General features: G+C 41.2%; 1 protein-coding gene and 1 pseudogene across 1 annotated transcript; both read right to left on the reverse strand.

Annotated features, from left to right (window-relative positions):
* Nucleotides 1-350: 350 nt before the first annotated feature.
* On the reverse strand, nucleotides 351-4,535 carry LOC129332668 (lysophosphatidic acid receptor 4-like; annotated as a pseudogene).
* A 5,945-nt stretch (nucleotides 4,536-10,480) lies between these two features.
* On the reverse strand, nucleotides 10,481-15,294 carry LOC129332066 (tubulin alpha-3 chain). Its single transcript, XM_054982850.1, has 4 exons — nucleotides 15,117-15,294; nucleotides 13,996-14,144; nucleotides 11,829-12,509; nucleotides 10,481-10,777 (listed from the first exon to the last, which is right to left on the reverse strand). The coding sequence occupies exons 1-4, from the start codon at nucleotides 15,235-15,237 to the stop codon at nucleotides 10,481-10,483; spliced, it is 1,248 nt and encodes a 415-aa protein (XP_054838825.1). The 5' UTR covers nucleotides 15,238-15,294.
* Between the last annotated feature and the right edge of the window lie 11,546 nt (nucleotides 15,295-26,840).

Here is a 26,840-nt window from a genome sequence, read left to right on the forward strand (position 1 = left end):
TTTCTCAGGCATATCGTATTCTCTCGAGTAACTTCTCCCAGAGTAAGGGCTCACCCTATGTCCGGAATGTCCTTTCTGACTATGGGATGAGCGAGAGGACCAGGAGTCGCGAGACAGTGATCGAGGTCGTCCCAATGGAGTGGGGGGCTTTTCTACAAAGATCACATCCTCCTCATGACTGCTTCTGGAACAAGGAGCACTGTGTGGTGACAGATGGTCCCCTGAATCCTTGCACTTCTTTCCGAGGGGTTTGGAACCATTCACCTCCGATGCTTCTGGAGGGTTCTGGGTAGAGAGAACACTTTCCAGGATAGTTTAGAATAGCTTAGCTTCCAGGATAGCTTAGAAGATTAGTGCTTTCTCTTCTTCCTTTTCTTTTCCATAACCGGATGAACCGGCCCCGAAGTCGATATTGGATCCGACAGTGTTGGAACCATGGCAGAGTCGCCCTGTTGGAGAGGTGAAGGTCGGTCTGAGATGGCAATTGGAGCCAACGGTGTCCCACTTCGGGGAGTATTCAAACCAGAGGCCCTCGCAGGAACGTCTTCCTGACGGGTCCAAGGGGATGCAGCGACCGCTGTTGACACTGAAGGCGTTTGACTACGAGGAGTCTTCAAACCTGATGGTGTTAGAGCCGATGCGGTAGGAGTTGGTTCTGAGGCAGGGTGGACCGAAGTTGGAGTCGAATCCAGTGGCGGTCTAGACTCCAAACAGACTGCAGAAGAGTGGGAGCATGGCGTTTTCAAGCCCGTAGAGGCGGGACTAGATTGGGTAGTGGAACCGGGCAAGGCAGAAGATTGTGCCTTAGCCGATGGATCAGTTGCCTCCATGGCACGCTTCCAAAGGGACGCTTGTAATCTACCCGCCTGCTCAGCCTTGGCCTTCGAGGTGAAGGCGCGGCAATGCTTACAAGCTTGCACATTATGAGTCTCGCCTAAACAGTAAAGGCAACTAGAATGCCCATCTGATCTTGTCATTTTTCTGTCGCAAGCCACTCATCGCTTGAAAAGAGCAGTTACGACATTGCTGACCAACTTCAGATGGACAGATAGAGCTATGAACCTCTTTCATCGGCGCCAAAAGAGGAACTGAGGGTATGTCGGGGGCGCCTCGCCTCTTAGGGAGCCGTTTTTGGCAGGAAAAACGGCCGCACATGGGCGCTGAGAGGCAAGGGCACCCCCTAATGGTGTTGAGCTATAAAAATCTCCAAAATCGGCAGGCCTGCACGTGCACAGTCCCATGTGGGACTGCATAGGAAGACCATCGATAAACATTTATTACATATTATTTTTATATTATAGAAAGTAATTGAAGCAAGACCTTTGTTACACAATGCATATAGCACTTCATAGAAAAGCAACAAAAAAGGCAGGTTCCTGTCCTGAGGAATTTACAATCTAATATTTGAGACAGAGAAGCACTAGAGACAGGAGAGGAAGATGAAATGAACCAAAACAAGAAAAATATATGTTCAGTTCATCACAGGTACTTAGGCTTAATTTCATAAGTATGAAAGCACTGTGCCAAACTCTTTGTATTAGTTTATATTTTAGATGTACAGGGTCCTCTGGGTGCCGAGTAGTCTTACTATCCATGAATCGAACTGTGAAACTCGGAAGCCGATCTGAAATACAAAAACACAAGCAGCCACACCAATGTATTGTCGAAGGCTTTCACGGCCAGAGAACAATGGTTGTTGTGGGTTTTCCGGGCTGTATTGCCGTGGTCTTGGCATTGTAGTTCCTGACGTTTCGCCAGCAGCTGCGGCTGGCATCTTCAGAGGTGTAGCACCAAAAGACAGAGATCTCTCAGTGACAATGGCCCCTCTTCAATATATTAAATTAGAAAAAAACAGTGAATTTTAAGAGCATTGCATTGCTAATACTGTTCTTAAAATTCACTGCTTTTTCTAATACATATGAGCACCCAATGTGGCTTACTACATTCTCCATTTCATCTTTACAACACCCTGTGAGATAGGTTAGGCTAAGATTGTGTGACTGGCCCAAGGTGATCCAGCAAGCTTCCATAGCAGTGGGGATTTGAACCTGGGTCTCCCAGATCTTAGTCCAACACTCTACTTAGTATGATAGAAATGGTTCCAGTGCAGAACAGTCAATCCCCTTCCATGTGATTTGTTAGCCAGAAAAAGTCTGTATGGTTCCTTCATACAGTGATAGCTGCCTGAAGGAATCATTTGAAGCACCATATTTTGAGCCCAACAAGCCAGGATACCAGCCAGCACAATCTATTTCAGTGATAGCTAGGAGCCTAAGAATCTGAAATCTCTTTAACCTTTTGTGTGACTTGAAGCCATATCAAGAGACCCCCCCACCCTTGCATGTTTTCTAGTTAAGCAAAGGGTTTGATGTTAGAAAATCTGGACTCCTAGAGATGTCTTTCTCCTACTCTGCTTCTATGAGCACTGGTGAGTTCCTTGCCTCCCATTCCCAATGTTCCCTTTCTGTCTGGTTCACCACGCCGAAAAGGATAAATGAAAGTACATGTTAATGTGCACATCCTTTTTTCTACTGCTTTGTAGCTGTTTCTTTAAATGTGAGGGGTGGGTGCAGACAGAATCTCTTGGCTCTTGGCAGTCTTGTATAGAGGGAATTCAAATTAGTATGTTTCCCACTCAAGCCTAGGTTTAGTCAACTTTAACCATTCCTGCACCACATCATTAGCCACATTTCAGAAACTCGCCGATGACAAAATAGTAGATGGCATCCTGGAAGCAGTTGTTAGCCCAGGAGACTTACCTGAAGAAATGTATGATCTCCTGTTCATCTCTAAGAATGTGATTCTTCACCAGGTGATACAGCAGGAGTGCCATATGGGCGTTGAAGCAGACCAGAAAGACAGCTAGGTTTGCTGTGATAGTATTGATTGGTTAGCGAAAGGATCATCTGACTTTTGGTTCTCATGCAAGCATATGACAATCTGAATTGTACAAAAGATCATGGTAGTCATGTGGCCAAAAAAGCCACTTTCCAAGGTGATGAGCAACATTTGGTTTTCCCAAATACCTTCAGAAAAACTATGGAAACAGGATTTGGAACCCTCATGTTTATGTAGTTGCTAAGTACAAGCAGTTCCTGCCCATATGCCAGCTGGCATGATAGCCCAAGAGATGGCAGTTTCCTTAGATCTCAGGGTCATGGTTACAAAAGGTTGCAGGATAGCAATGTATCTGTCCACCCATATACAGGTGGAGATAAGGATGCTCCCATACATGTTCACGACAAATTTTCCAAGAATGAGCAAAAGGAATGGCCCAGAATCCATTCTGTTTAAAAAGTATCAAGGAATCTAAAACCATAAGAGACATCATGTAGATTACTGGCAGTGCAATCCTAACGGGCGGGGAAAGTGAATAGGAACCAAACTAAGGCTTGCGACAATGCAACTGGCTCTTATGTGCACATAAATGGCCTTCTGTTGGCAGTGGCACAAGGCGCTGCTCCGCTGGCGGGCTGGCGCCGTTGCAAGCAAGAGGCGGCCGGGCAGAGGCGGAGAGCAGTGTAGAGCCCCATGTCGGCGCAGGAGGGGGCGGGGCCACAGTTAGCTTGCTCCCTAAGCCCTTCCAGAAGCGGGAACGCCCACAGTGGCGCAAAAGAGCTACGCCACGGAAGAAGGCATAGCCCATAGGCACCCATGGAACAGCAAAAACTCGGCCCCCTCTCCGAGCGCCCTGCCCTGCCCCCGTCGCCCGAAGGAGCATAGGATGGGAACTATCATGGGGACCAATCAGCGTGCGCTCCCGGAATGGACGAGCCCTCCTCCCTGCACCCAATCACCCGTAAATGCACCCTATAAAACATGACCAGCGCGGCCCACACTCTTCAGGTAAGTGAGCATATGACCAGAAGCTCTGCCCCTTTGCTGTGTGCTGTGGGCACTTTGAACACGAGGCGAGAGAGAGGGTGCCCAGTGGCAGGCACTGGGTGCACTTTGGAGACTTTGCGAGGAAAGTGGGAGAACTGTGCACTCGCTGAAGGGAAGAAGGGCAAAGTCCAGAATGTCTGGCTAACTAACAACAGCCACTCCTGTTTCCTCGCAGGTATCCTGACTCTGAAGTTCCAGTTCGGTAAGGAGTGAGGGAGCACTGACAGGTAAGTAGGAGATGGGGCGATGGCCAACCCGTCCCGCTGATTAGTGCTAACCGCCCCATCACCTGAACCCATCTGACCACTAGTCTCTTCAGGTGAGGCCTGGAAGGGGGGGGAGGGGGCGATGGCGGCAGCCCCTGCCTGCCCCAGAGGCAGTTGCCCAGAAAACTACCCTTGACCAGGTGTTTGTAACTACCTACCCGTTTCCTCCCTTAAAGGTAAAAAGCACCCCAAGGCAGAGTGCATCCTCACCAGACAGTCTTGCATCAGCTGGTCACTGCTGCTGCTGCCGCTCTCTACTATGTGTACCTTCTCAGATGTTGGAGCGTGGGCTTTGCCTTGGCCGTGGACCGAGGCAAAGCCCACATGCGTGTCTTTCTCTCGCAGGCACGCCGTGACCCATCTGGGAGATGACCAACCAAGCATGTCCGCTTCCTCCCTTCCCCCCACCCTGTAATCCTCTGAGAGTGACATTCAGATCCAGCCTAGGAAACAATATCTCACAGCAGTCCCCATCTCAGCCTCGCCCCTGGGAGCGCAGAAGGAAGGCTGCGCAAACTGTCTTGGCTCCCTTTCCAGCCTAGGAACAATGGCACTTTTTCAAGTTTAATAAAACGAGTTGAAAAACAACTAACTTCTGTGTCTGCATGTCTGACATCGTCAGTAGCCTCTTCCTAAACACCATCACACATTTCCACCCGCACATCGCCACAAATATATCAAGCAGCACCCCGTTCAGCCTCCCCACCCCCTTCCTTCCCCTAATGTAACGGCAGGCAGAGGGGTGGGAATTGAACTGTGGCCCATGAATGTCTGCAGGGAGGGGGGAAGCACTGAGGACTTTCGTTCTCTGGTAGGCTGAGCAGCTGGCATCAGATAAGCCAGGAAGACAGGGTGCAGGTGGTAAGCTGCTGCCAGGGGGTGGGGGTTGTGTTTGCGGAAGCAGGGATGGGCTCAGCATGGGGTCTCTCAGTTCACTCTGGGGGGGCATCTCTCCAGTACTGGGACATGGCTGTCAAGGTCCAGCCCCTGCTCTCTATTTGTAGAGATGAAGTGATGAGTTCATGTTGCATGGCAGCAAGTCTGAGCGCACTTTTCATTCCCCTCGTTTCCAAACAGCCTCCCGGCCTCCCACGTGGTTCCCAATGGGCGTTCCTGTCACTCACTGCCGGCCCCCCTCCCCCCCTGCTTCTCTGGAACCTGGGGACTAATTAGGGTTGCCAGTCTCTGGGTGGTAGCTGGAAAACCTTTTTCCTTGGGGGGTGGCAGTGGAAGCAACTATGTGCAGGCGCACCAAGCCTCATCAGAAATGAGGGCTGGACGGGCGAGGGGGGATGTTTGATATGGACCTGCACCTTTGCCCCCCTCCCTGGCAGGGATGCCTGCCCTCTGACGGGGGCCTATTGGAGGCGGTGGTGGGGATCGTGGCCTCCCCCATTGGCTGCACTGCTGCTGTTCTCTCGCCTGGATGTGAGGGGAGGGGTGTGGCCATTGGCTGGTGCGCATGGGGTTGTCAGGGGAACAGTGGGCAGGACCTCTCAGGGGCTGCTGCATTTCGCCTTGCCACGCTCAAGCACTGGCGGGACTATCCTGCAAAAGTCAATAGGGTGCCATCCAGCGCCGCCCCATTTACACTGGCACATGAGCGACGGCACTGTCTGTGGTGTTAGGATTGCACGGTGAGTCTGTCAATGGTATGATCTTACAGAAGGCAAACCACATGTACATCCCATTGAATACTGATCCCAAGATCAGTGTTGGAATTTATACTGTTAGCTGGAAAACTTCTACATGAGGATGAATGGGCAGGTGTAGCTGGTTATTATTGCCTTGAAAAAAACTTGTCCCCAACTATTCAATAAAATATATTGGAAACCTGAGCTTGAAAAAAAGCATGTTATAGTTACATATTGGGTCTACTTAGTTTATGCAATCCTGCTTATGGATCCCAAGTGCCTTTACAAAACACTGCATATGCCGTGCCCACAAAGTGGAGGCCCAACTCACTGTAAGGATACCTTCCTCCACTGAAGAAGAGCTGGTATGCTTTTGGGAGGCACAAAATTCTTATCAAGTGTAATACAAAGTCCTTGCGTTGTTCCCCAACAAACACAGTAACTTTGCTACTTGACCATTCTAACTGAACACACCAGGAACTAAACATGGCAGATACTCAACTACTGAGCCATAGCCCTACTTCAAAATTATAAGTCAGTCCATATACAGAAAGATGATTGAAACAGGTACCCATCATTTCATGGTAACCTTTCCCTTCTTGCTTAGGTTTGTAGAATAAACTGTCAGAATATGTTTAGATTCAGAAGATAACCCTGCAAATGAAAGACTGCACAGATCACCTTTCTATGAAGGTTCTGTTGAACATATTGTCAAAATGTAATGCTGACCTTCACATCTGAATGAGAAAGTCAAGTTGCTAATTTACTGTGAGTTATTTTCAAAGTCATTTATGAAAAACATACTTGTTTCAGGAAACTGGTTGAGTCATCTGCTGTTTTTCTCTTGAACAGTCCAGGCCAGACTATGATGCAATCAACCAATATATAAATACATGCAAGGAATATTGATGTTAATAAAGGTAGTATGGAAACCAAAATAGCTTGAAATACACATTGCAGAGAATTTGACTCTATGAATGAGGTCTGCTACACCTACACTCATGATAAAAAATACAGGTAATAACCAAATAGCATTCATTGTATTTATTGGTCAGCTTGCGAATGGATTTAAAAAACAGCAGCACTCTAATACCACATAAATTAGTTATGCAAACTGCTAACCCACCCCACGAGAGTAAGACTTTCTTCTACTTTAGTTAGAATTACTGCCACCAAATAATGTATTTGCCTTTGCAGTGTTAAAATTAGCAACATGCTAAACTTTTTTGGAAAAGGTTTGTGCATATGCAAGGCCAGCTTCAGATTGCAAGGGGCTTTGGGCAGAGTATACATGTCTCCTCCTCCTCTGCCCATGCCTGTTCATGCCTCCCTTCCCACCTGCCACCCATGAGCCAGCACATCCTTTCTCCACCTCTGCAAGCCCTCTTTGTCTGTGCTCATAGCTGCCCACACTACCTGCATATCCTTTCCCAGACAATGCAGTCATTGCACATGGCTGGGAGCACAGATGGCAGATTGCTTGCAAGCAAGTGGTAAGAAACGGCAGGCAGTAGAGGAGACACACAGGTAGATTTGTAGCAGTGGGTCCTGCCAGTCAAGCTTTGGGACAGCTGCCCCACCTCAACGTACGTTCACAATAGCCCTGGCCATATGAAACCAATGTTTTAAGATGTTTGCAATACCTTGTTTTACATACACAGCATCCCTTCCTTAATTTGAACGTTTTTTTTAGGAATGGTCTAGCAACTTTAGCCTACAGGCATCTTTCACTTGGATGACTGCTGCAACATGCATGAACGAGCCATGAAAAGTAACATATATTAAGCCTTCTTTACATTTCAAATGTACAACTTAGTGGAGTTAGATCATTCGAGTCATTATGTATTGAATAATCAAGTGCTGATAAAACCAGTATACATGCACATATCAATCCAACCGTCGTTTCCTCTAGTTCAAGTTGGCAATAGGCCTCATTTACTCACCGAACGTATGTTAGGTCATACCCTCTCCCAGCTCTATAGAATATCCCCTGCTTTTACTAGTGATACATCCCTTTCTTCACATGGGTAGTAACAACAACATTCAATTTATATACCGCCTTTCAGGACAACTTAATGCCCACTCACAGCGGATTACAATGTATGTCATCATTATCCCCACAACAAAACACCCTGTGAGGTGGGTGGGGCTGAGAGAGCTCCAGAGAACTGTGACTAGCCCAAGGTCACTCAGCTGGCAACAAGTGGAGGAGTGGGGAATCAAACCCTACTCTCCAGATTAGAGTCCCGTGCTCATAACCACTACACCAAACTGGGTAGTTTTCTTTTAATGGTCTGACCTCATTAATCTTTTTTAATTTCTGTGATATTAAATTTTTCAAAAAACTTTTCTCTTCCAGGGCAAAAAATTGCAAAATAAGGCAAATTAATCTCTCAGCATCATACTAATCTCATTTGGCAACGCCAGTGAAGGACCAGTACTTTGTTAACACTATCTGGGCTCCTTGTACTGTCTCTGCTTGTTAGACGCTAAGCAGTTCCTTGAGAGCTATATAGTATGCAAGCATGCAATCTGAAGTCACCAGCTCTTACCCAGAAAGTAGAAAATTGGATAGATTTTTTGCATTTACTGACATGTAACAACTGTGGGCTGAATGGCTCTAATCCTTAGTGGTTTTCTTTTCCAAACGGAAAATCTTACCAAGAGATGGCACAATCAGTCTTGGTATTACTGAAAAGAGCATCTCAGGACCAAGGAGTGAAAAATAAATCCTCTCAATTGTTGCTTGAGGCTACTTTTAACAATGGATATTTAATATTGTGCTGATGTGCTCAGTAGGAATGAAAGCTTATGCATGACCCCCCCTTTAAGCTAAGGCTGATTTGACTATAATAAACTTCTTAATCCGTTTTAATTCATGTATGTATAAATTGATACTTGACATCTTTTATTCCCCACAACCTTCTGTTACTGAGGAGCCACCGAAGGACAGAAATAAATCTGAAAAGCTGTTGTAATCTGCTCAAAAGCCCAGGGAAAAGAACAAATTACAAATGAATCAGTTTTTCAGAACATAATTTTAAAATGTACAAGCTACTGCAGAGTATCCTTGTGTATGGAAGACATAAGTGTTGACCTACTGATTGCTGAGCTGCTTTGCTACAGCTCATGAAACAATCCTTGGCAGAACGGAGTTAGTGGGCTGCTGTACTACTCCATCTTGTGGTCAACTGCTCTGCCTCAACAAGCCCTAAGAGATTTAAGATCATGAATGCTGTAAAAGTACAGGTAGACTGAAATGCAATGGTCTGCACAACCACTAACCGATTCACTGTTAAACAACCAAATTTAAAACTATTTTTGTATGTGCATATAAACAGGAAGAGAGGATCTAAAGTACTTCTTACATGTAAACTTTGTCTTAATATCTTAGTAGTTTTTAAAACACATGCGTACAGTCCAGAACTTATCACTGTTATCTATAAAACAGCTTTGTGTAGTTCTGAAGAGGACTATATGAAGAAACAATTGTTCATAGATAATGACTACCCATACTAATTGGAGGCAGCAAAACAGTTATACTTCATATTATTCAACAGTTTAATCATTAATATAACACTTTCCATTTTTGTAATTAAGAAAGTTAGTATTCCAGTACAAAATATTTTGCATTAAAGTGCAAATTGTATAAAACAGCTTCACTCTTCATAGACTTCCTGAATTACCACTGCATAAACATGTTTTTACCTTTCCTTTACTCTAGGCCTTGCTGTAATCAGTGACTGTATCATCAGTACTTGTAACCTGGTACACAAAGCAGCCTGGCTCCGAAACAGGTCACTGTAGGGATTCTATGTATGCAACACTAACCCAACCTTCAAATTGCTTTTAACAGTATAAACCTGAACTGTTTCATCTTCTAAAACCCACCAATTCCACTAGACTTAAAAGGGTATACATTTTGCTTATGATTGCACTAAAAAGCTTTACCAGGACAGTTCCTTTTAGCATAATATGATCCAGGTCCTGTAGAGATAACTGCCAAAATTAGAGCCAAAATTATATTCCTTAAAATAATCACATGTAACTAAAATTTGCATGAATAGTTGCTATTATTTTAAATGTACACAGGTTGATGGTATTTTTGATATTTCTAACTTTTAAAGGTATTTCTCTTCAGTTATATTACCCTCAGTATTACAAACAGCAAATTATTGTAATTAAATCCATAAACCATTCTTAATGCATTTTTTCAAGCAAATTCTGAAAACCTGAGATAAATTGAAACCCTATCAATGGGAGGAATCTTATTCTTTCATATTTCTTCAGTTGAACAGGCACATTTTTAATTGAAATTATGACATTACAGCCTTCATGCACGAAAGTTGTGTGTGTTTAACAGAGCAATGATGTTGCATGTCTTCACCATGAAGACATACACGCTAGAAATAATAGGTTGAAGATGATTGTTTTCAGTATAAATGGGTTAATAGGGAAGGGGAAGAATGAAAGGAAGAGTTGGTCAACCTGTCATTTCTCTTCTACAAACCTAATGAGGGCAAGTACTTTTTTTATTCCTTACTTTTCTAAAAATAATTGTAATGAACTATTATAAGATTTTAAAGTTGCTGAAGACTATTAAAACAAAACTGTTGCTAGAACATAGTTTATTTGAAACTGAACAAGTGAACTGAAGTATGAAAATATTAAAATGTTTATAATCTGACATTACTTTTAATATTCTTCCCCTTCTTCAGCCTCAGCTTCTACAGAATCAACACCCACTTCTTCATAATCTTTCTCAAGGGCAGCCAGATCCTCCCGAGCTTCAGAAAATTCTCCTTCTTCCATACCTTCTCCAACATACCAGTGCACAAAGGCTCGCTTAGCATACATCAGATCAAACTTATGGTCCAGACGAGCCCAAGCTTCAGCAATAGCAGTTGTATTACTCAACATACACACAGCACGTTGCACCTTGGCCAAGTCTCCTCCTGGCACTACAGTGGGTGGTTGGTAATTGATACCTACCTAGAAGGAGGGGAAAAACCTGGAATTAGTTTTTTAAAATCTGTTTTCCCTAGGTGATGATACAGTTCCACTTAAAAGACATCATTATTCACATGTGGAGACAATGCACCACAGAACTCAAAAGAAACATTTCTTTCCTATTGTTTCTTTTAATAGATAGGCAAATATATATTATGGATTCAATTCCGTAATTATTCTCTGAAATTCACTGGGGGACCCCAGGCCAGTCTCAACCCGATTTCTTTATAGGCTTAAAATAGAAAAAGGGACCTGCAAGTCTCATTGTGGGTAGGACAGGGAGGAGATGCCTCCTGCCTGCAGCACTGCTGCCTCTGTCTGCCTGGTTCATATATTGTTTTTATTTTTAGGATTTTTCCACAGAACAGGTGTGCTGAGGTTCCCCCAAGTCTGTACAAAAACATCTCCTGTGTACTTCGCCCCATTCTGTTTCTTCTCACACAAGGAGTTAGGTCAAAAATTAAGATATGACACTCACATGTCATCCTTATCTGAAGGAAAAAGACAAATTGTAAGTAGCAATGCCTTTACTTAATACTTATTTTTAAAAATTCCTTACAGCTTAATGATTTTATAATTTTCAATAATCTATTTAACTATACTGTCAACATATATTGATCTGAATGACCAAAATGATAAGCCCACTGGGAAGACTGAAGCATGACTGAACTTGTGTCAAAAAACAAGCAGCCTTGCTTATAAACACTACAATTATCTGAAGTAAAAATGAAAGTTGTGAATTTATTAGAAATGTATCTTAAATAAAGTTCTACATTTTTAACGTGTTACTTACTTAATCGTCTAATTCTAAATGTAACCCATTGTAAAAGCACTTCCAAATGTTCAGGATCATGAAAACTGTAATGGGTGAATTTAGAAAATATCCACAAGCTGTATTGTGGTTACATGCAGCTATTAGCAGTAATATGACCGGATGTTTTAGAACTTTTTTTTTACAACTATGAACTACATAGGGGGAAGCAAGATATATTGCTGACAACACTGCCAAAAACAATATAACATTTTAAAATACCTTGAATCCAGTAGGACACCAATCCACAAACTGAATGGTACGCTTTGTCTTGATGGTTGCAATGGCTGCATTGACATCTTTTGGGACAACATCACCTCTATATAGCATACAACAAGCCATATATTTGCCATGGCGTGGATCACACTTTACCATCTGATTGGCTGGTTCAAAACAGGCGTTAGTGATTTCAGCCACAGACAGCTGCTCATGGTATGCCTTTTCAGCTGAGATCACTGGTGCATATGTTGCCAGAGGGAAATGGATTCGTGGGTACGGGACAAGATTTGTCTGAAATTCTGTTAGATCTACATTCAGAGCACCATCAAAACGGAGCGATGCTGTGATAGATGAAACAATCTGACCAATAAGACGATTTAGATTAGTGTAAGTTGGTCGCTCGATATCAAGATTGCGTCGACAGATATCATATATAGCTTCATTATCTACCATGAAGGCACAATCAGAATGCTCCAGTGTTGTATGTGTAGTTAGGATGGAATTGTAAGGCTCCACTACAGCAGTAGATACTTGTGGAGCTGGGTAAATTGCAAACTCCAATTTGGACTTTTTGCCATAGTCAACTGAGAGTCTTTCCATGAGCAGAGATGCAAACCCTGAGCCAGTACCTCCTCCAAAGCTATGGAAAATGAGGAAACCCTGCAGACCTGTGCACAGATCAGCCTGGAAGTAAAAACAATGAACAACAATCTAAAATATGAAGCAGCAAGATATCATAACACACACTTGCACCATGTAATCCATCTTGGATCTCTGTGAGAAGGTGGACTATAAATAAATAAAAAATAGTACTGTACTTATATGTATATTTAACTTAAAGATAAGCTTTATGACTTGTCCATCCAAAGTACTTCTCCCCCTCAAACACTCATATTTGATCTTAATGTTATCTATGTAGTGGTAGAAAAGATAACTTGACTGTTTTTAATACACTGCCAGTGAAGACAGTGATTACAAACTTTAAAGGGAGTTAAACAGATACATGGAGGTAAGTCCATCAATAGCTACTAGCCATGGTGATTAAAGGAAACATCCACATTCAGAGGCAAGAAACCTCCAAAACCCTGTGCTAGGAGGCAACATCAGAGGAAGACCTTGGCTGCTTTGCTGTTTGTTGGCCTCTTCAACAAATGGGCTAGACTACATGGAATGCTGGTCTGATCAGTCAGGGTTCTTTTGTTTACACTTCTGATTTGAACTCAAAAGAGAAAAAATGTTGAGACACAGTATGTATGAAAAGTGATAGTTCTACTGCATGCATTTCAGAGACTATATACATGCTATAGTCTAATCTAACTTGCCATTGAGAAACTACTCATTAAACCTAAGAAACTGGAATTTGGCATAAAATATGAGAAATAACTCATTTCTCAGTGCCCAAATTATATAAATGAATATGCAATCCTATGCATGTTTACTCAGATGTAAGTCCCACTGAACTCAATGAGGCTCACTCCCTAGTATGCTTAGAACCATAGCCTAAATTGTAAACAATTATGGAAGATATATGCCCTGATTAAGAAAACAGGATGGCAACACTGGAAAGACAACTTTTTTATCCTAGCAGATCCATATGCTATTCCAGAAACTGCTGAATACAAAACATCTATAGGGCAACTCTATGAAGCTACTCCAGTTTAAACTTACTTTGTTCAGTGGTCTTAGACTGGAGTAACTCTGCACAGGATTGTAGTGTTACTTTGCTACATGTGATCTCATTTTTTTTAAAAAATAAAACATGGAGCTGGAGCCCAATCTTCCTTTTACATGTAAAAGCAGCACTTCTGCTCATTTAAGTCTGTTCCTGAAGGCCCACTGACACCTCTCCTTAAACAATTATTTCAAATTGCCCAACAGGTGGAAGCAGGATGGAGAAAGTACAGGAGTTCCAGTCTATAAGGTCCAGCCAACTTTGTATTAGATAATTTAAATACTGCAGCCCAATTAGCCCCTTGCACACAACAACTTTCTGCTCAATAGATGCAGTGAGGAGAATATAATTGCATTGTTAATACAATTTAATGCTAAAGACCCAGTATGGCAGTGTTTGCTACTTTTCCTTCCCAGCAGCTACCTCCTGCACCTTATAGAAAGGCTTACTGGACTCTACCCTGCAGGAACTTCTAAAAATGGTACTATTTAAACTTACCAACTTGCGTATACGATCTAGCACTAGATCAACAATCTCTTTTCCAATGGTATAATGACCTCTGGCATAATTGTTAGCAGCATCTTCTTTCCCAGTAATGAGTTGCTCAGGATGAAATAACTGCCTGTAAGTGCCCGTACGCACTTCATCTACAATAAAAATTAGTCAACCATTATTCCTTCAACATCTGATAATTGCAATGCTTAGACCAGAGCTAAATTTTGCCTTAAAATCCCATGCATACAAAATGGATGAAACAGGTAGCCATCGTTACACAACTCCTTTTTTGTGTGGAAATATATTAAACAGCACAATTTTGGAGTATGGAGATTATCAGTTATGCAATATTATGATATTTAAATATCTCACACAAGAAAAGTTGATGTTCTTCTATTTGAAGATAAATGTGAAACTTCAGTGATAATGGAAGGGAATACTCTTCAGTTTCCTGGAAGTAAGCTCTGATGATAGTGGAATTTAATTTTCAGTAGATATGCCTACGCTTGGACAGAAAAATTTGGGATAGTTCAATTTGGGATAGTGTCCTTGTAATAAGAAAACACTAAAATGTTGTGTATTACTTCAAAATTGCAATAAATGAATTAACTAATGGTAAGGATATGCAATGTGTAGCAGATTTCAAGAAAAACAAAACTAAACAAGTGTATTGCTGAGGACTATGGAACAATATGTCTGCTCATTCTGAATTAAAAGATACATAAAATTGTACCCTAAATATTAACTTAAAACACTATAATAATGAAATAAGGTTATCCAGTTGGAAGGGACCCTACCTTAGTTTCTTAAAGTATCTTAAATGTGCACTTAGGAGCAAATAATATCGCTTACGTTTTTGTATGCAAGCACTGGTTTGGGCTACCCATTTGCTTGGCACAGAATATATAGTTTCATTAGTCTTAAATAACAAGCCAGACTCATAAATCAGTTTAACCTCAATACATGAACAACTGAATATAATGGAGCACTACTATATAACATTTAAATGCTCTTTCATAACTCCCTCAAGAATCAAGAAGTCATACTTATTACTCAATCAGTTTTATTTATGAACGCCCCAATAATTTTGGATTTGACAAAGTAGATGTTTTAAATATACATACCAACCACAGTGGGCTCAAGATCCACAAAGACAGCTCTGGGTACATGTTTGCCAGCTCCCGTTTCGCTAAAAAAAGTATTGAATGAATCATCTCCCCCTCCTATGGTTTTATCACTAGGCATCTGACCATCAGGTTGGATTCCATGTTCCAGACAATATAGTTCCCAACAAGCATTACCAATCTGAACACCAGCCTGTCCAACATGGATAGAGATACACTCACGCTGGGGGAAAAGAAGAAAAAAATATCTTTGGTTATGTCTTTTAAAGCAGGAGAGAAGTAGAAACAAAAGTTGTGAATACATTTTGCCTTTTAAGAGCACCATTCAATTATATTGGTATACATTTTTACTATGAATTACATTTTGACAATCACTGTCGCTTAGGGCAAGTTTTTCAATCAGCAGCTCGTTCCAGGAGCAGCTTAATTAGACACGTTAATAGATTTTTTAAAAAATTAATTGCAGCAGTGGAGATGGGCAGTATAGTACTTAACTTCCTCTCCCTTTTCACAATCTCTCCTTCCTCCTCCTATTGGCCTGCTGGAAAAAATGTAGTATGTATGCAACTGGCATCCGATTATTTTCTCCATGGAGCAGCCTGTTTCTTTACAACCTACCTCACCTGTTAACGGCACCCTCGCCCATTCCGATATGCGTTACCTCATTTCGAATAACCGCCGTCCTTTTTCCTTCACAACATACTCTACCAGCTTGTTTTCCATTATTCTACTTTAAACTCTTAAGCATGCGCACATACACCCGTCTCATTTCCACGGCTCCCAGCGACCATGACCTGATACTAAAATTACGGGATACCGATTGCCCTCGCCCCCATCTCTCTCTTTAACATCCCCCCCCCCCGCAACATGAGACAGTCGAGGTTTAGCCTTCGCCCCCCCCCCCCCGAACTGCCAACGACAAGAAGCCAACCGACGGCTACGGCAGCTTCGCGCCTTTCGGCGATAATGCGCCCGCTATTGGCTGCCTAAACTTTTCGCGCTTTCCCTGGCTGCGCACGCGCGGCGCCCATTGCATGAGACAGGCGCTGTTACTCGTGAGGGCAGGGGCGCTGTATCCCCTCCCCCCTTCCCGTTTACCGCACCCCCTCAGCCAGCAGTCCTCAAGCGCCTTTCTACTTCTCCCTCAAATTCCCCCCTAAAATATGGCTAAGCCTGGCCACAGAACAGGCGCGCCCCACCATTGTACTCCACGCAGATGATAAGCTTCGCAGTCACCAATTACTCTCCACGTCCAGCTCTCTCTAAAAGCAGCGTCAACTGTCGACGGTTAGAACAACAGGCTGTCTTGCGCACCTCCTCTCAAATCACTGCCTTCCCATTGGAAGACCCTGCACCGTTGCTACATGTTGATTGGTTGGGTGGGCTCTTTCCCCACGTGTGAAGTCTGTGGCGGGGGCAGGGATTAGTTTGAGCGGGAAACGGCTGCAATCCTGAGGGCGAGGTTGACGGGATGTGAAGCTAAATGCGGGCACCCAGCCCAAATTCAAATTGCAACGGAACCTTTTTGTTTGGTCGATTCTTAAAAATTTTAATTCTTACCCCAAGAATTTTTTTTGATGGGCATGCCTCATATGGAAATACAATTTACAATAATAATATATACAATTCACACGAGCACAGACTGCACAATCCAAGGAACGTTGGATTACTCTTAAACTACTCCAGTCTAAACCCATTGTTTTCAATACACTGAAATAGGAGTAACTTTGCATAAGATTGCTAAAAGTTTTAAGTGATTGCTTAAATCCAAGAGAGTTCTACTTTCTCAGCGTTGTGCCCCAAACTATAAGCATATTACAATTGTAAGGAGATAATGGAATAGCTGAGTTACCTTGCTTGAAAATACATGTTTTTGAGAACTTTTTTTTTTTTTTGCATCTGATGAACAGGGCTGTAGTTCACAAAAGTCTATGTCAGAATAAATCTCTTAGACTAACTAACATGGCTACGCTTCTGGATCTTGTTCCCATTTTTGTGAGTCTTAAATTGAAATGTGTAAGGGCTGATAGATAACTGACACTAAAAAGTGGGCTTTTTTGCTAGGTTGTGTTGAAGAAATAGGCATGGAAATATTAGTGCCGTTACCTGAGTAAAAGGGTCAGGATAGTTCTTAAATTAAGGACATCCATATTTCTTAAAATTGCAGTATTCTGGATCAACATAAAATCCATTGCAATATTTTTTAAAGAGAGGCATCAGGCATTCAACTAAGCAAAATTACACAAGTTATTGTAACATTCTTTATGAATAACTTTCTGGAAACCAGAATGCACTACAACATAATATGAACGCTTATTAACTATTTACATAATGTAGAAAGCAGTATCAGAAAAAGAACAAGTAACTTGCTACCTAGTCAGATCTCTTGGCTCCTTCTTGCAAAGTCCTCTGGGGTGTGTAGAACCTTTTAAGCCCACTCACTTAAAGTCATCGTGTCCTCACAGTTATCTCTAATTCTTGCTCTAACATTTTTAATAAAAGTAAATAATAAAACCACATATGTAAATTACATTGGAGCACTTTATGCTATAGTATAAACAAGCTTCATATCCTTTATTAGATATTATATATCTTGTAATTTTAATAGAATATCCCTTCAGAATCAGTCTGTTTTCTGAGCTCTGCAAAGCAGATGTCTCCCAAATCTTTTAGATAAATCACGTTGGCCGTCAGAACTTTATCATATGGTTGGGTGTTTATTTCCAAGAAGTTAGTAATAAAAGAAAGTGGTTTAGAGCTAGAATTTACAACTAAAGTCCTTGTACATGTGAATTTTTCACATACACACCTACTATCACTATAAGTGAAATTATGTGTTTTTATATTGAATAGTTAATAAAAAATGAATAGAAAGATCACTTGCTCTCACGTGAACCTGTCCATCAGTTAAGATTCAGCTCAGGGTGCCTGATAAGTGTGGCTCATATTTTAAAGGTAAGGTAGGTAAGCATCAGAGATGGGCCTTTTCTATTGCAACCCTTCAGTTTTGGAATTCCTTCCCACAGTAATTTGCTTGGCATGGATCTTGTCATGTCATTGACAGATGTTCTCTAAAGTCTTTTAAAAAGCCATTTCCAAGACAAGCAAACACAACACACATGTATGTAATAAAGCTTTGATAGTTGCTTCTATTAGAGTAAAGCAACTTCACCAGCAGGTGATTTTCAGCATGTGGTTCACTTTTTCCAGTCTGCCACTTTCCCACTGCAGCTCTTTCCCTTCAATGCTTGCTCTGCTTCCTTCAATTAAGGATTTTTAATATGTTGGTGAGGAGAAAAAACCTGGGCCCAAAGACTGTGACCCTTACATAATGACCAGAAATAAATTGAATAAAGAACACAGGATTACATAGAATGAATAGCATTCAGAATAAAAATTAGGATTGCCAGCCTCCAGGGGATAGCTCTGGAATTACAACTGATCTCCAGTCAACAGAGATCAGTTCCCCTGGAGAAAATGGCTACTTTGGAATGTGGATTCTATGCCATTATACCCTGATGAGGTCCACTCCCCCTCCCCCAAACCTGCCCTACCCAGGGTCCACCCCCTCCCCCAAATCTCCAAGAATTTCCCAGCTTGGAGCTGCCAACTCTATGCTCTATGTTAAGTTTTCTGTTATAGACTAAACGTCAAATGATTATTTCCCCCAAATTATCCATTGATACATTACTCAACTTTAAAGAAAGTTGAGTAATAAAGAATAAAGAAAAGTAAAAAAACCTTTATTTTTCTTTTCTTTATTAAACTATGACCATATGGCATATTTCCATTAAGAAAAAAATACTATTTAATGAGTAACATTTCACAAAAAGAAAAACCATCAAACAGTGCCATCATGTGGGAAATATGTCATATCTGAAATTCTGCCTTTATAAAACACTTTTTAATGTGCCACTAGGAGGAAGCATGTTATGTATTGGGCTAGCTTCAAGGAAAATAGGGCTCCCCAAGTAGCCAATCCTATGGGGAATTAGGGTTATCAGCAACCAATCACTTCCCCTGGAAATGAGCCAATTGCGGTCGGGTAAACATGTTACCTTTTGTTTAGTGCATGCAAATGAAGGATCCTAGTGCCTATGTTCTTATTAGGAAGTTACTGAAATGGGGTGGAATTGGAGGTGTATATATCTGGCTCCCTTGGGAGCCACGTTGTTCTTTCTTTGCAATAAAGTACTACCATGAGCTGAAGTCACTGCCTGGCTGACATCACTTGAGCACTAGGCTCAATATTTAATAAAGCAGAACACCTATTTCAAAATACATGATTTAAGGAATTGTTTAAGTATAGGTATTTTTAACATACCAACATGGGGTGTGTGGTCAAAACACACAAAGTTATGTTTTGGTATTCTTTTGAAATCTTCATTCAATAAACAGAAATTATTCCTGACAGAATATCTCTGTGAAGCAGAAATGTTTTTCTGTGCCCCCTGAGCGCTGCTGGATCAGACTAGTAGTCCTCATCTAGTCCAGCAATCTGTTTCACACAGTAGGCAGCCAGTAACCCTGGAGAGCCAACAGGGTACATCCTAATAGCACCATTATTCAGAATATGGAGATTCCTTTAGTCACTATGCCATTGATGAACCTATCTTTCTAATCCTTTTAAAGGTCTCCATGGGAGATCTTCTTGGACTTCCAAGAAAAGGCAGCATTGGAAATTATGGGACCAATGTGGAATCCATGGGCAAAAGCCATGTGGGATGCAGGGTGTAGTCAGGAGAAAAAGGTGAGAATGAACAAAAAAGCTGGCTGAATCAAACTCATGGACTTGACTGCATTCTTCTTTTGTGGATTTTCAAGTCTTGCTATTCTTCTCATACGCTTTATGTTCAGCAGATGATTGTGTTCTTTGAGGTTGTGTGTCTATCACAGGGGCAATGATTGTGCTTGTGCTTTACTTGTAGGCTTTATCTGATCATGTTGCAGTATACATTGCAAACCAACAGCCTCAGCCAGTCTCTTTGATTGCAGAGTCACCATTTTTGCAAGCTAAAGCAAGACTGGTAGGATTCTGGGCTGTGTACAGCGCAGCAGTGCAGTTATACTAGTGTGTGGCAGAGGTATACGTTCTCGATAGTATCCCCAGACAGAAGCTGAAATGAGGGGGAAGCAAAATAAGATGCTGGAAATTGTTTTCTTCCTATTTCTTTGTCTGTTTTAATTTTTTAAAAAGATATTAGGAATATGTCTAGAGTAATTAGAGAACCAAAAAAAACCTTTACAGGTATTCAGTCAAAGTAATGGTAAGCATCTTTACAGGACAGCTCTGCTTTTTCCCACCTAGAGGCTTCCTCTTGAACTTAGCTGACCGTTACCTCAGGGGGGTGGGGACGTGCACTTAGAATCCTATATATGCTTTGTGCTTGTAGAGAAACATCATTCTTGTCAAAGATGGAGTAAGTTCCTGAAACTGGTAGCTTATCAATAAAGTTCTTTAACTCATGCAGTGAAGTCTTTTTGAGAGTTACCTGGCAGATCCTTGCAGATATTCTCAATTCTGATTCAAAATCAAAAAGAGTCCAGTAGCACCTTTAAGACTAACCAATTTTATTATAGCATAAGCTTTCGAGAATCAAGTTCTCTTCATCAGATGCCTGATCAAAACAGTTTTGATCAGGCATCTGATGAAGAGAACTTGATTCTCGAAAGCTTATGCTATAATAAAATTGGTTAGTCTTAAAGGTGCTACTGGACTCTTTTTGATTTTGCTACTACAGACTAACACGGCTAACTCCTCTGGATCAATTCTGATTGGCATCTAAGCTTCCCTCATGAGGAATCCAGAAGAGCCTGCGGTATTTATCATCCAGTGATGTCAGGGAATCGGGCTACCCAAGATCCTGGATTAGAGGCTTTCATCTCAGCAGCAGAGCATATGGAGACTGCAGGGTTATAGAGAAGCCCCTTAATGTTATTTGGGGCTTCTGGTGGATTAACTACTATGTTGGGAAGTTATATTCTTCTGGCAACCTGTGCTGAATCCCTACTGCTCTCCTCTAGCTGCACTATTTATTTTTTATTTGTGTTATGTGCCATTAAGTTGCTTCTGACCTATGGCGACCCTATGAATGAAAATTTACTTCATTTATACATCCTCTTTCTCCCCAGTGGAGACTCAAAGCGGCAAATATTGATCTCCTTTGCTCCAGTTTATCCACACAATAACCTGGTGAGGTTGTTTAGACTGAGTATATGTGACTGGCCCACGGTCACCCAGTTAGGCTTCCATGTCAGAGTGGGGATTCAAACCTGGGTATCCCAGGTCCTAGTCCAACACTTTAACCACTACACCACCAATACAATCACTGTGAGTCTCAAAGAGCAAGAATTAAAGATTGGTCACTCCAAATTTTCTCTAGGTTTTTGCATTCAATATCCCTTTCTAGTTAAGTATTCAAATTAAATGACTGAGATTACAAGAGCACAAACAAGAAATGTCAGCACTTTGACCATACCCAAAGGCCTCATCTCACTGTGTCATTATGGAAGGTGCTATATTGCATAGACTTCTCATAAATGGGTTATACAAGGGGTGAGATAAGAATGTTTTATTTAACCAGCCACAATAGAGCAACCCACTAGGGACCAGTTTATACCACTGGCAGAATCCTAGACAAAACTACTTCAGAATGCTCATTGGATGCTGCACAATTCAGTGCTTCATACATATAGAAAAACAGTATTTCAAGAAGAAAGCTAGACTGAACCCTCTTTCCTGACATAACTAGCATTCTGTGTACGCAGGAAGCATTCATACATGTAACCCCCTCATTACCACCTACACAGTGCCAAAAGCAGTACAGTGCAGAAAAAGCTTTGCCGTTTGATTCTATTTATTGTATTAAGAAGTCCTTAATCTGTAATAGGAAGGGAAGGCGGCATGGTATAGACCAAGTTCACTGGGTTTCAGAAGCTTAAGTCGGGTCACCCCAGCCAGAACTTGGATGGGAGACTACTAGGGAGAAAAGCAATGGCAAACCACATGTACTTCTCACTTGCCTTGAAAGCCTCTTGCTGGGGTTGCTATAAGTTGGTTGTTGTGACTTGTATGTATGTGTGTAATTTGGAATAGCTCCAAAAACCAGTGAAGCAATGTAAGTGCAAATGACCTGTGTGCTGCAGACCTTAGCTCCGTTATTATAGTACACATATACCTTAATTCAGCAGATACATCAGGAATGATCTGTTTTCCAGTTTCAAAGCACCTTTTCTGATGCAGCCAGGCATGAAATGGAATCAAACAGTCTTTACTGAATGGACAGTAATCAAAGAAATACCAATAAAAACTGTTGGAAGAGGAGGATTCAGCGCTGTCCCTTTCCTCAGATTTCAGAGGGAGACAAACCAAAGAGTTAGAAAGACAGAGAGGTCAGGGCATCCTGTTTACTGTTTACTGTTCTGACTATCCTTTTGATATGTAGATTGTTATTCTCAGGACTTCCTCCTCCTTCCTCTCTCTCCTCTTCCTGGCTTTGTTCCAGATACCATCTCTCTCCTTCTACTCTCTCCATTTTGGAACCACTGATGCAGGACTTGTCCTAGCATCCATGTGCATCCTTAGACTAGATAGATAGATAGGATCTATCTCTCCTCCTTTCCTATCAGAGTATAGAGTTCCTACAATAAAGAACTCTTATTTCCTTTCTAAATATAAGCAAGTGTATGCTTTATTTTCTCTCCTGCCCACACACCAGCCAGCAGAACCAGCTCACAACCACTTATAATCATGCTTCCACTGCTAAATGATAAACTCTGCTAACGGCCCAAACATGGAATTCTTTAATTAGATTTCTAGGGGCAACATATTTATCATTAACAGGCTCTTATATCATAATGATCTGTTATCCATAGCTGATTACAATCTATGGGGGGAAAGGAATAGTTTTACTTTAAAAATACAGCTTCTTCCCAATTGAAACAAGATCAAAAGGAAGCACAGCAATTAAAAGTTCTGTTATGCTTCAGCATATGTGTTTTAGTTATATTTCAGATAGTTCTCAAAGCAATATTTTCCCAGTATAGAGGAAAGATTAGCCATAGTTAAAAGTTACTGATAACACTATCAAAAAGAGTCCAGTAGCACCTTTAAGACTAACCAATTTTATTGTAGCATAAGCTTTCGAGAATCAAGTTCTCTTCGTCAGATGCATGATCCGATTTTGCTACTACAGACTAACACGGCTAACTCCTCTGGATCTATGATAACACTATGTTTCATATACAAACAATTGATAACAAAAATGCTGAATCTCATGCTCAGTTGTGTCTCTTTTGACTGTTAATGGTACATTTCTGATCACATCCAGCTGTTATCACTTGTACTTTTCTTTCTTTCTTTCTTTCTTTCTTTCTTTCTTTCTTTCTTTCTTTCTTTCTTTCTTTCTTTCTTTCTTTCTTTCTTTCTTTCTTTCTTTCTAGTATGGCCAGGAAAGCTTGAGTATCTGCTTGAGCTGAACCATGGTCCCTGGAATCATTTTGAATTTCAGGACCCATTTCTGCAACATTTGAAGTATAAAGAAGATGAAAGTACCTGAGATGGTACTTTCTTTATTAATTACAGAGAGTGTTCACATTAAAGTGGGCTGCCTTTGGCAAATCAACATCTGGTCAATAAAATGGATGTAATGAGAATATACCTCATTTTTAAAAAAGGACAAACATGAAGGTGCAGCACAATTGATATACAAGTCCTCAGAACAACAACCCTGTGAGGTAGGTTAAGCTGAGAGAGAGTGATGGCCCAAGGTCACCTAGCAATTCCAGAGTGGGAATCTGGGCCTCGATCTCCTAGATCCTAGTCTAACCACTATATCCTGCTGGCTCTCAGGTGGGCATCCTTTCTTTGTGCTTGTCACTTCATACCTGAAATCCACCTATATAGCTTGTCCTTTTGAACCCTATGCTGAGGACTCTCAATAGCTCAAATTTATTCCCAACTGAGACCATATTTACCTTTCATGTAATGAACAGAGGAGCAGCTGCCACTGAAATTGTTAAAGCAGACAAATGCAAATATATTTTATTTATTTAGGATGCGTATATGCTTGCTTCTTCCTCAGACACCTGTACAAGACAGGTTGCAAGTTAAAAACAAGACAATAAAATAAAAAACCCATACATTTATCAATATTAAAAACAAGCCAAAAGTATAAAAGCATAAAACAACATTGAGCAGTCTAAAATGATATCCATAAAACATCCCAGGCTAGAAGCAGACCACAAAAACTGCTTAAAAATATGGAATGCATCCATTAAAGGCCTGGATAAAAAGATGTGTTTTGGTGTAGTGCCTAAAAGGCAGTAAGAGAGGCACTGGGCAAACCCCAAGGGAAGGATATTTCAAAGGCTTTGCCTCTGGCTGCCACATCCATCTCCTCTGCAGGTTGGGGCAAAGAAAGCAAGACTTGAGAAAAGGATCTTAACTGGTCAGCTAGACAGTTCAGGAAGATATGATATGTCATATTAAAAATTGCATCAATTTCTGGACAATTTATTTAATTGAGACTATCGACCATAAAGAGGCAGATAAAGGACTTATATAACTCGGATCGCTCAAAAGATGGAATTAAATGGAAAGACTCAGAATTGGAAGCAGCTATACTACAAGAAAGTAAGAAGAAAATTTCAAAAATTTATAAAATACTTTTGAAGTGGTGTACAGAGGATGAAACTGTTAAAGTCCAGATGGTGAAGTGGGCTATAAATTGCCAAAGAGACATAACAATGGAGGCATGGGAGTATTTGTGGAAAAATACATTGAAGATTTCAACCTGTACCAGTATTAAGGAAAATGTTTTCAAGATGATATATAGGTGGTATTTGACGCCAAAAAAAAATAGCTTATGGAAATGCTAAGATGTCTGACAAGTGCTGGAAACGTAAAAGTCATGAAGGATCATTGTATCACATGTGGTGGACTTGTGAGGTCGCTAGGCAGTACTGGGGAGATATTTTAGAAACAATAAATGAGATTTTGCAGATTTCAATAATAAAGAACCCAGAACTCCTGCTACTGAACTTAAACATGGAAGATGTTCCTATGCAGCACAGAACATTGTTATTTTACATGATAACAGCAGCAAGAATATTATATGCGGATAAGTGGATAGTGCAAGAAATACCATCTATTGGAGAGTGGATACAAAAGTTGCTGTACATGGCAGAAATGGACAAAATGACAAGAAGGCTGAGAGACCAGAATTCTGAAGAATTTTTCAAGGACTGGGGGAGATTGAAGGAATATTTGGAGAAAAAGTGGGACGTGAAGGGGAAATTATGGCAATTTGAAAGTTATTAACTGAGAGAATTATTAGAGATAGGGATCTTTACCATATAAAGTGAAGTTTTAATTATTGTTAAGTTTAAGTTTTGAATAGATCTGAATTTAATGGATACTATTAGTTTATTAAGGAAATACGGGATAATATCATATAGAGGGAATAGATAAGTAAGTAATAAAATAAGATATGGGTTGGAAAGCTGTTGGAAGTCTGAGGAAAAGGGGGGAGGGAAAGGGTGGGGGAAAATTGATATTTAAGTTTTTAAATAAAAATTTTATTTGTAATTTGTACTCACCTAATAAAAAATTTTCAAAAAAAAAGAGACTATCTACCATAAAGGATGAGATAGTTCTCAGGTGGTTTCTCAAGGATGTGGAAAAGGCAGATAGGCGTAGACATAACATTCCTCTTCTCTCTGTAAGCTGTCATCGAGAGGCTCTTCACCTGCAAAGGAAACACTTAATACACTGACAAGATTAAAATGGAGTTTCTTTGGTTAGAACAAAATCAAAACCTGACATTCTGCCCCGTTCAAGATGGTCCTCCCCCAGGTTTAAGAGGATATTGAGAATGGAAAGCTTTTAGCAATTTAGGGGCACGGATATGGATAGATTCCACCCACTCATCATGTCCAAAGTCAAAGTCCTTCTACCTAACCAGGTAAAACAACTTATTGTGTCGAATCTTGGAGTCCAAAATTTTTTGTACTTCATAGTGAATCTGGTCATCAATTAAGGTGGGTATTGGTGGAGTGGCGGCGTGCCATTGATTTGGAGGGGGAACCTTTTTTAATAAACTAATGTGAAAAGTAGGATGGACTTGACGTAAATTCTTTGGTAAGTCGAGGGCTACAGTAACTTTATTGATTACTTTGCGAATGGGAAAAGGTCCGAGGAATTTAAGAGCTAATTTACAGCTGGTTTGAGCAACTCTTAAATTCTTTGTTGAAAGGTAAACGAGATCTCCTGGGTGCAGTTCCCATTTGGCCACACGATGGCGATCAGCGTATTTTTTATAATCCTGTTTGGCTTTTTCGAGATTCGTTTGGATTAAAGTCCATTGCTGCGTAGCGTCTCCCCACCATTCTGCTACATCTTTGGGTGCTGTTGGAGGGGGAATAGCTTCAAAAGGAAAAGGTTTAAAGTCATAGCCATAAACTATTTTGAACGGCGTTTCTCCTGTGGAAGAATGAACACTGTTGTTATAGGAGAATTCTGCCAAAGGCAGTAGGTCGAACCAATTGTCCTGTTGAAAATTAATATAACAGCGGAGGAATTGTTCTAATATTTGATTAGTTTTTTCCGATTGTCCATCGGTTTGCGGATGGTGGGCGGAGCCAAGGCCTTGTTCCACTCCCATAAGTTGGAGAAGCTCCAGTGTGGTCAAAGCGGCCATTATGCAGCACAATGTAGTTGCAACT

The sequence above is a fragment of the Eublepharis macularius genome, chromosome 6, assembly GCF_028583425.1.
Source record: "Eublepharis macularius isolate TG4126 chromosome 6, MPM_Emac_v1.0, whole genome shotgun sequence".
Taxonomy (NCBI): domain Eukaryota; kingdom Metazoa; phylum Chordata; class Lepidosauria; order Squamata; family Eublepharidae; genus Eublepharis; species Eublepharis macularius.